The 7,214-nt window shown below is 45.7% G+C and overlaps 1 protein-coding gene across 1 annotated transcript; it reads left to right on the top strand.

Annotated features, from left to right (window-relative positions):
- The first annotated feature begins 6,378 nt into the window (after window positions 1-6,378).
- On the top strand, window positions 6,379-6,846 carry LOC142775405 (uncharacterized). Its single transcript, XM_075876805.1, has one exon. It carries the CDS (start codon window positions 6,379-6,381, stop codon window positions 6,844-6,846), a length of 468 nt encoding a protein of 155 aa, XP_075732920.1.
- Window positions 6,847-7,214: the final 368 nt, after the last annotated feature.

Below are 7,214 nucleotides of genomic sequence, written 5' to 3'. Positions count from 1 at the left end.
CGCCTCTGCCTTGTTCTTTGACTTACAGGGCGTGTTCGCCCGGACTCGCGCGCTTTCCTCCAAAGGGAGCGGTTTGCACGTGTTTCGCTTTCATAACAACATTTGTGCGGAAGCAGTAGACCGTACAACGGTGACTTTGCTGTGGTGGCCGTGTTTGCGAAAGAAGTGAGACGCTAGCAAGAAAAGCCGAAGTAGGAGCTTGCTGGTTGTGCACAGTAGACACTTGCAGCGTTTTGCTCAAACGCAAAGTAATTCACCATCAAAGTGTGGTATTTCAAACTTGTCCTATGTATACATTCGCGTTTTTTTTTTTGCGCCCTTGTTTCTGTTTTAGCAGTGGGCTGCAACTGTTCAGCTACGTGATAGTTATTAGTTCGCACTCGTTCGGTGTGTGTTCTTTTCATCCTTAGTTTCTGCTTTAAAAGCTCACTGCCATTTGGCTGCTTGCCGCTGTTCGCATGTCATTCCAATTTGTTGCTGTCAAATTATTTTTTAGCCTTTGCAGCGAACATGAGTTTTTCCAACGCAATGTGTACCACGACCTTGAAATAGACATTTAAGGCTGTCGCCTCAAGTTGGCTACGTGGGTCTTGCGCTGGTGTCGCACTTCGGAAACTTCATGGCATGGTCCCTATACGTCACCACAGAGGCTTAGAGCTTCCTCTCTCTTTGCTGTATTTTCAATTAGAAAGCTGTTAATTTTTACTGCGTAGCCGTTCAGAAAGGTTGAAATTATTCTTCGTGGAGCGTTCACTGTTCTTAGCGGGTACGTGCCCCAAACAAAGGACTAGTCCCACTACCTATAACTGGTACACTGAAAAGAAAGACGTCCATGGGCAAAAGCTTATGTGCAGCGGATAGAGCAAGAACGAAAAGAGAGAGAAATGAAAAAGGTTGAGAGAAAGTAACAGTAATTTGTAAAGAGAAAGAAAGGTAGATCATGAGGGAAACATAAAGAAAAAATTTGGAAGATCTTACAGCTTGTGGGAATTGGTTTAATGAAGTATGCTTTGTGAGTAATAGTCTATGTTGTAATTTTTGGCTTTGAGCCAATCGTTATGAGGCCGATCAATCTACTTTTATATGTGTGCTAGTTGTGCGCACATGAGAGGCTTACCTGGAAAACAGTGTCTAAAGGAGAACTTATGCTCTTTCGTTACGTGACCAGTCTAGTTAAGTTACAGATGGCTGTATTACCGAAACCAAGTGCACTTTACGGCGCGATGATGCGAATATCGTACGTAACTTTCATTAGCTCATGCCTCCGTGTTCGAGCAACACTTGATTATAGCTTGTTGAGCGACATAAATACAATTTCAATGTTAATTACACTACTATACAAGCAAAGCTGACCACGTGGAAAAAGGATTGACATAAACCACACATGAAAAGTGTATCATATGAGTACATATGTAATCACATTGCTTTGTGGAAGAATTAGATATCCAGAACTGCAACAACAATCGACGTTTCACTCACAGCACGCCTGCATAGAGTCTTCTTCCAAAGCAGTTTCAAGACCTCGCGTAGCTCTGGGGTAAAATTCCTAGCTGCTACGCAGAATACTTGGGTTTGATTCCGGCTGGAATCCTCTTTTTTTTTCTTTGCGTACGTCGGGTGAACGCGGCTGATGTCGGTTGTTCCTAACGAATTAGCATTTAAACAACTAACGTCGGTCGTTGCTGTTTCTGGATAGATACAAACTGTCAATCGCCGCATACCAAAGCCTGCGGTATACGGGAATGTGCCACACGTGTGCAGGGAAGGGCTCCACGACGCACGCGACAAGATTTTTACGTTATTACCGCGATAGCGTAAAGGAGCTCGTGTCGCAAAAATTCCGCCGTTCGTGTCGGCATCGTTGGTTGTGAGCGAAAAATCGTCCGTGAGCGAAAAATCTAGAAAGAAGCAAATAAAATAAAGAATAAAATCTTCGATCCCTTTCAGGGCCGTTCCCGCGGCAAGCAGGTGTCCTACAAAAAAGGCACGATGTTACTTGCAGCTACTCGGGGGAAAAAATACATAAATGCCATGAAGCGGAAGGAGTCTCCTCAACGCATTTTGTTCGACAGATGTCACAACGAAAATGAGCCCATTCGGTTATTATTAGGCGCATTTGGTAGGCCATCAAAGTACATCAAAAAAGGTCGGGATAGCGCAGCCATGGCCGCTGAAAACACGCAGGAATTTTCGAACAGTTCTGAAATGGACAACTATGTCTATCTAGCGGAAAACATATCATGCCTTTTGAGACGCGTTGATCAAGCAAACAGCAAACGCTAGATAATGCGCTGCCGTCTGTTAGGCATTGTGAGACTCTTTATAGCCTCTTAAATGGCGAGCGCGCGGCGTTTATCTTAGAGAGAGTGTGTGTGTGTGTGAGTGTGTGTGTGAGTGTGTGTGTGTGTGTGTGTGTGTGTGTGTGTGTAACAAAACATAATAATAAGTATGCACTTAGTGGTTGAAGGACGTACAAGGGCCGAATACCAAATTTTAGTTAGACAGTGGAAGTTGTTGAGTGTCCGATGAGAAACATTTTGGCACAAAAGTTTTTTTTTAATCGATTCATAGCGAGCTGAAGAAACTAGTTATAGCACGATAACAAAATGACGACACAGAGACAAGAAGGACACGAAGGACACGTCTCTGTGTCGTCATTTTGTCATGCCATACCAACTATTCCAAGCTGCCACACTTCTGAAGAAACTAGTTTTTTGAAGCGGCGCGAAACGAGGATGAGAGAAGGCGAGCTAGACACCCTTGCCGCTCCTCCACGTAGCCTTGGCAAGCCAAATCTCTTCCCTACCCTCTCCGGCACCGGAACAAGGTCACTTGCTCATGACGTGCCCGAACAAGCCCAACCCCCACGCACGCGAGGGGCGTTTTTTTTTTGTTGTTGTTGTTGTTGACCAGCGTTGTTTTGCGGTCTACTGCCTGTTTCTGCGGGATTGTTAGGAAACGCTGGCTTAGACGCGGTAGAATAGATGAGCACAATGAGTGCGCGAACGCGTAAGAGCGTTCCACGGCTGTCGTCAGCTCAATGCGCTGACCGCGAAGACACGAATGCATGCGAAACGCCGGCATATTAGCCCCGCATATCGTTGCAATTCACGGGAAAAATACAAAGAAGAATGCTCACACTACCTTATTGCGTCTCATAGTTAATCTCGAGATTTATTGATCTCTTCAAGCAATAAATACTTAAACTACGCATGCCGTGTTATATAACTTTCACCATCTCACGTGCCATTGTTGGCAACATCAGAGCACAATCATCTACGTGGAGGACCACCGTCACTGCATTGCCGTGTACGTAGGGCCATTCATACGCGCACGCCATCTCCTCATTCTCTGGGCGCACGCCCACAAAAGGAAGAAGGAACAGCGTTCATCTTGATATTTGACCCATTTTCGCGGCGCGTAGCGTTGCAAGTTATGGCAGACATGATCATTAACGCATCATCTATGCATTGCGCTTTTCAGCTCAAAAATTGTCAAACCTGGTGAGTGGCCCTCTAAAGGCGAAGCTGAACCGTTCCCCAAAAGTTTTCATGTCATGACCAGACCATCATATTGTCCTACCCTCGTACCTTTCCGTACATATATTTGTCCCCACCACGCTAAGGAGGCGATCGCGAGAGCACGAAGACATTTGCGGATAGATAGATAGATAGATAGATTGATAGATAGATAGATAGATAGATAGATAGATAGATAGATAGATAGATAGATAGATAGATAGATAGATAGATAGATAGATCGAAACGATTGAAGGGCGTTTAGTTCGCCAAGAAATGTTTCGCATTTAAAAGAAAATTAGAAAATAAGAGAGGGTGCGAAGAAAGGGCTTTGTGGTAGACGTTTGATTGGGAGAGCAAAAACAAACGGGTAGGGCCTCGTTTGTGTCAATGTATACCATGCCTATACAAGTCTGATGACACCCGCTCCGCTGTTTAATCACGCGTTCCCGAGGTTCATGATGTCAGTAAATATGCTTCATATTTTTAGACAATACTAGTCTTTTCTAAAAATGCTGGGACAGACAGGCACCAATTGTCTAAAAAGGCAGATTCTTCGCCAGGGTGGAAGTATTATGCGGTGACAGAAGTTGCATTGCAGTGAATGATTAATTAGACATTCGTGACTTAATTATAGTCAGTTTATGCATAATAGTGCAGTTTCACAATACATAGAATGCCCACAATTTATAAAAAAACAGAGAAAAAAACGTGCTGTTTCAGAGAATCATAATGTAATCTTAAGGCCTTTTTTCTGGAGATATTGCGTTGGGCGCTTCGGGAAAATGAGGCCACTCCGTGGCGCCAGACTAGAACTTTCCTTTGCAGAATGATAGCGGACTTTGACTGCTATGTTATGGTGCTCAAAGCGTTTTTATGCAAATTTTGTATCGACTGTATAAGGAAAGAGGTTTAAGATGTTAGAGCATATATTTTTCAACAGCAGAACACGATAGGTTGATCGGGCGCTTTTCATATACCTGCATGCGGCCCATCATGCTCGTTCTTGTAGTCGGGGAAGCTGTGCATGTATGGCCCAAAATCTCTTGATTCCCTCCTTTATCTCCGAACTTTACCGTAACCTTTCATGGTGGAAACGATATGAGGCTCACATGTCCAAAGATTTTGCCAATTCGCCGCTTGCATGTCAGCGTAACGTCGACTGCCATGCAAATACCTGCTCTTGCAACTAAATGGGTTGCACTCGCGCCACCCCGTCACCGGCTGCAGCTGCGCTATGAGGCGGCGTTATCCACAGCGCTTCGTGGTTTCAAGAGTGGAGTGGTTTAAGCTTTGTGTTGGTTCGGCACGCGCCAACAGAAATGATCCACACCATGAAACGGCACACTTGCTCTCTCTCTCTCATTATTTCTTCTTCTTCTTCTTCTTCTTCTTCTTCTTCTTCTTCTTCTTCTTCTTCTTCTTCTTCTTCTTCTTCTTCTTCTTCTTCTTCTTCTTCTTCTTCTTCTTCTTCTTCTTCTTCTGCTCCACTCTCAGCACACGCGTGCCGATTTGTCTGTTGCGGGATACAACGACCTGGTGAGTGTGGGAAGCAGTACAGAGAGAGAGAGGAACAAATATATAGAGAAAAATAACGAAAACATCTTTGCTGAAAGCATTTCTTGGCGAGCAGGAATTCGAAGCCCCGTACCCACGATACAAAGGCGAGCGTCTTAACCACAGACACGCTATCAGAGCATAACATAGCCTTGTATAGACAAATTCCACAAGAAACACGTCACTAAAATGTGGTGGTGCTGTTGTCGGGCGTTTGATTTCGCTTGGTAGGCAATAGCCGCGGCGCCTACCACAGTTGTTGCTGTGTTTTCGCTGGTGCATGCGCTGTTTGTGGCCGTGTAAAGAACAAAGAGTGTTGTACCGACAAACTTACACGGTGATTTGCACGGAAAGGCACAAAAATATGGACAGGTCTTTTTTATTGTTTTTCGCTTTTCTGTTGACGAAAACCATAGCCGATCAGCCACAGCTCTGAAACGCGAAAACTTACCTTCGATGGCGCTTCACCGGTTATGTTTTGGAGCGGCTTACCCATAAAAAGCGATTAGGCCTCCCAGGCGTTGGAATAGGCCATGGAATTACAGTTTTGTCAAGAAATCGTGGAGGCGTATCGAGAACGTTTACATCAAAGCACATTCACGTTTTAGATAGCATTGCCATATGCGAAGCATTTTTCATGGTTCCCATTGTCGTATGGCAAGCCGTCAGTGTCTCGGAGATTCGACGAAGTTGGGCCGCAGCTGGTCCCTGTGTTCGAGCCAGCACAAGAGAAGATGACGCCAGCAATAACAACAGCTTGGGTTCTGGGCTACAGCCACAGGAATGAATTTGATGCCATTTGCAGTTATTTTTATGAAACAAAATGAATCCGCGTCTAAATTCCTATTTGTATATTTGTTATTATAATATTATCAAGCAAATTCTAAACATCAATTTTAAACGTGTTCGAAATTGCTGCAATTCCAATTCAAGATATATAGTATTCTGTCTGGTCGAAATGGCAAAAAAATATTGCACTCTTTCTGTGTTTACGTGTGCTTTATCCTCCTTCTGTTGGGATTAGGTATCATTAAAAAACCTTCAATTTCATATCTTCAATTCTTGGCCAATCCCCCAGAGTGGGCAAGAGCCATAGTGGAGGCATAATCATCATCATCAGCGTCTGTGGACGTCCATGCCAGAGCAGGTATAAATAAAACATGAAGGAGACCAAACACCTCACGTCTTTCTACAAGTGTTGACCTGAATTCAGAGCGGCAACGCACACCCACTCGTCCTTTCGTCAACGCACTGAGCGTCGCGGCCAACTCGGTTTCTTCAGCCCCGTTCATTTTGGCTCACCATGGACACCACACCCAACAGCGACGCCACACCGAATCCCAAGGGACCTGACCCTGTCGTCGCTAACTTCATACTCCCGAAGTTTTGGCAGGCGAGCTCTAAACTCTGGTTTATAAGCGTCAAGCCACTCTTCCGACGACACCGGGTAACGTCGCAAACAGCGAGGTACGATTACATCATCGGCGCTTTACCACCTGTTGTCATCGCCATCGTAAGAGACATTGTGCGTGCTCCACCTCATGACAACCCCTACGACAGCCTTAAAGACGAGGTCATACGCCGGAATACGGAGTCGGAGAAGCATAGGCTGCAGAAGCTACTCACCTCGGAAGAACTCGGCGACCGAACGCCTGCGGAGCTTTTGTGTCGCGTGCGACACCTGATCGGGGACTACTCTGCTGCATTAGACGTCTCGATTCTACGTGAGCTCTTCTTACAGCAACTGCCACAGCAGGTGCGGGTGATTTAAAGGGTATTGTCTACAGAATCCCTCGACTCGCTAGTGCGGATGACCAGCAAGATTATGGATATCGGTGCGCCGTCCATATCTGCGATCGAGAGACCACGTGAATATATCATGCACTGGTCCGCGACGACCACTTGGACCGCCTTCTTCAAGCTAACGAGGAGCTCAAGCACAAGGTGGATCAGTTGGCCACTGAACTGAGTGCGCTGAAGGTAGACCACCACCACAACGCGTCACGACCACGGCGCCAAAGCCGAGAAAGATTGCCAAGTCTGCCTTTAAGCGTCTGCTAGCTGTACCACCGCGGATACGGAGCTCGAGCTCGTCAGTGCAAACAGCCATTCCAGTTTGCGGGAAACGCGCGGGCCACG

Source organism: Rhipicephalus microplus, chromosome X (assembly GCF_043290135.1).
Source record: "Rhipicephalus microplus isolate Deutch F79 chromosome X, USDA_Rmic, whole genome shotgun sequence".
NCBI classification, from domain to species: domain Eukaryota; kingdom Metazoa; phylum Arthropoda; class Arachnida; order Ixodida; family Ixodidae; genus Rhipicephalus; species Rhipicephalus microplus.
This window is presented reverse-complemented; position numbering and strand designations above follow the sequence as displayed.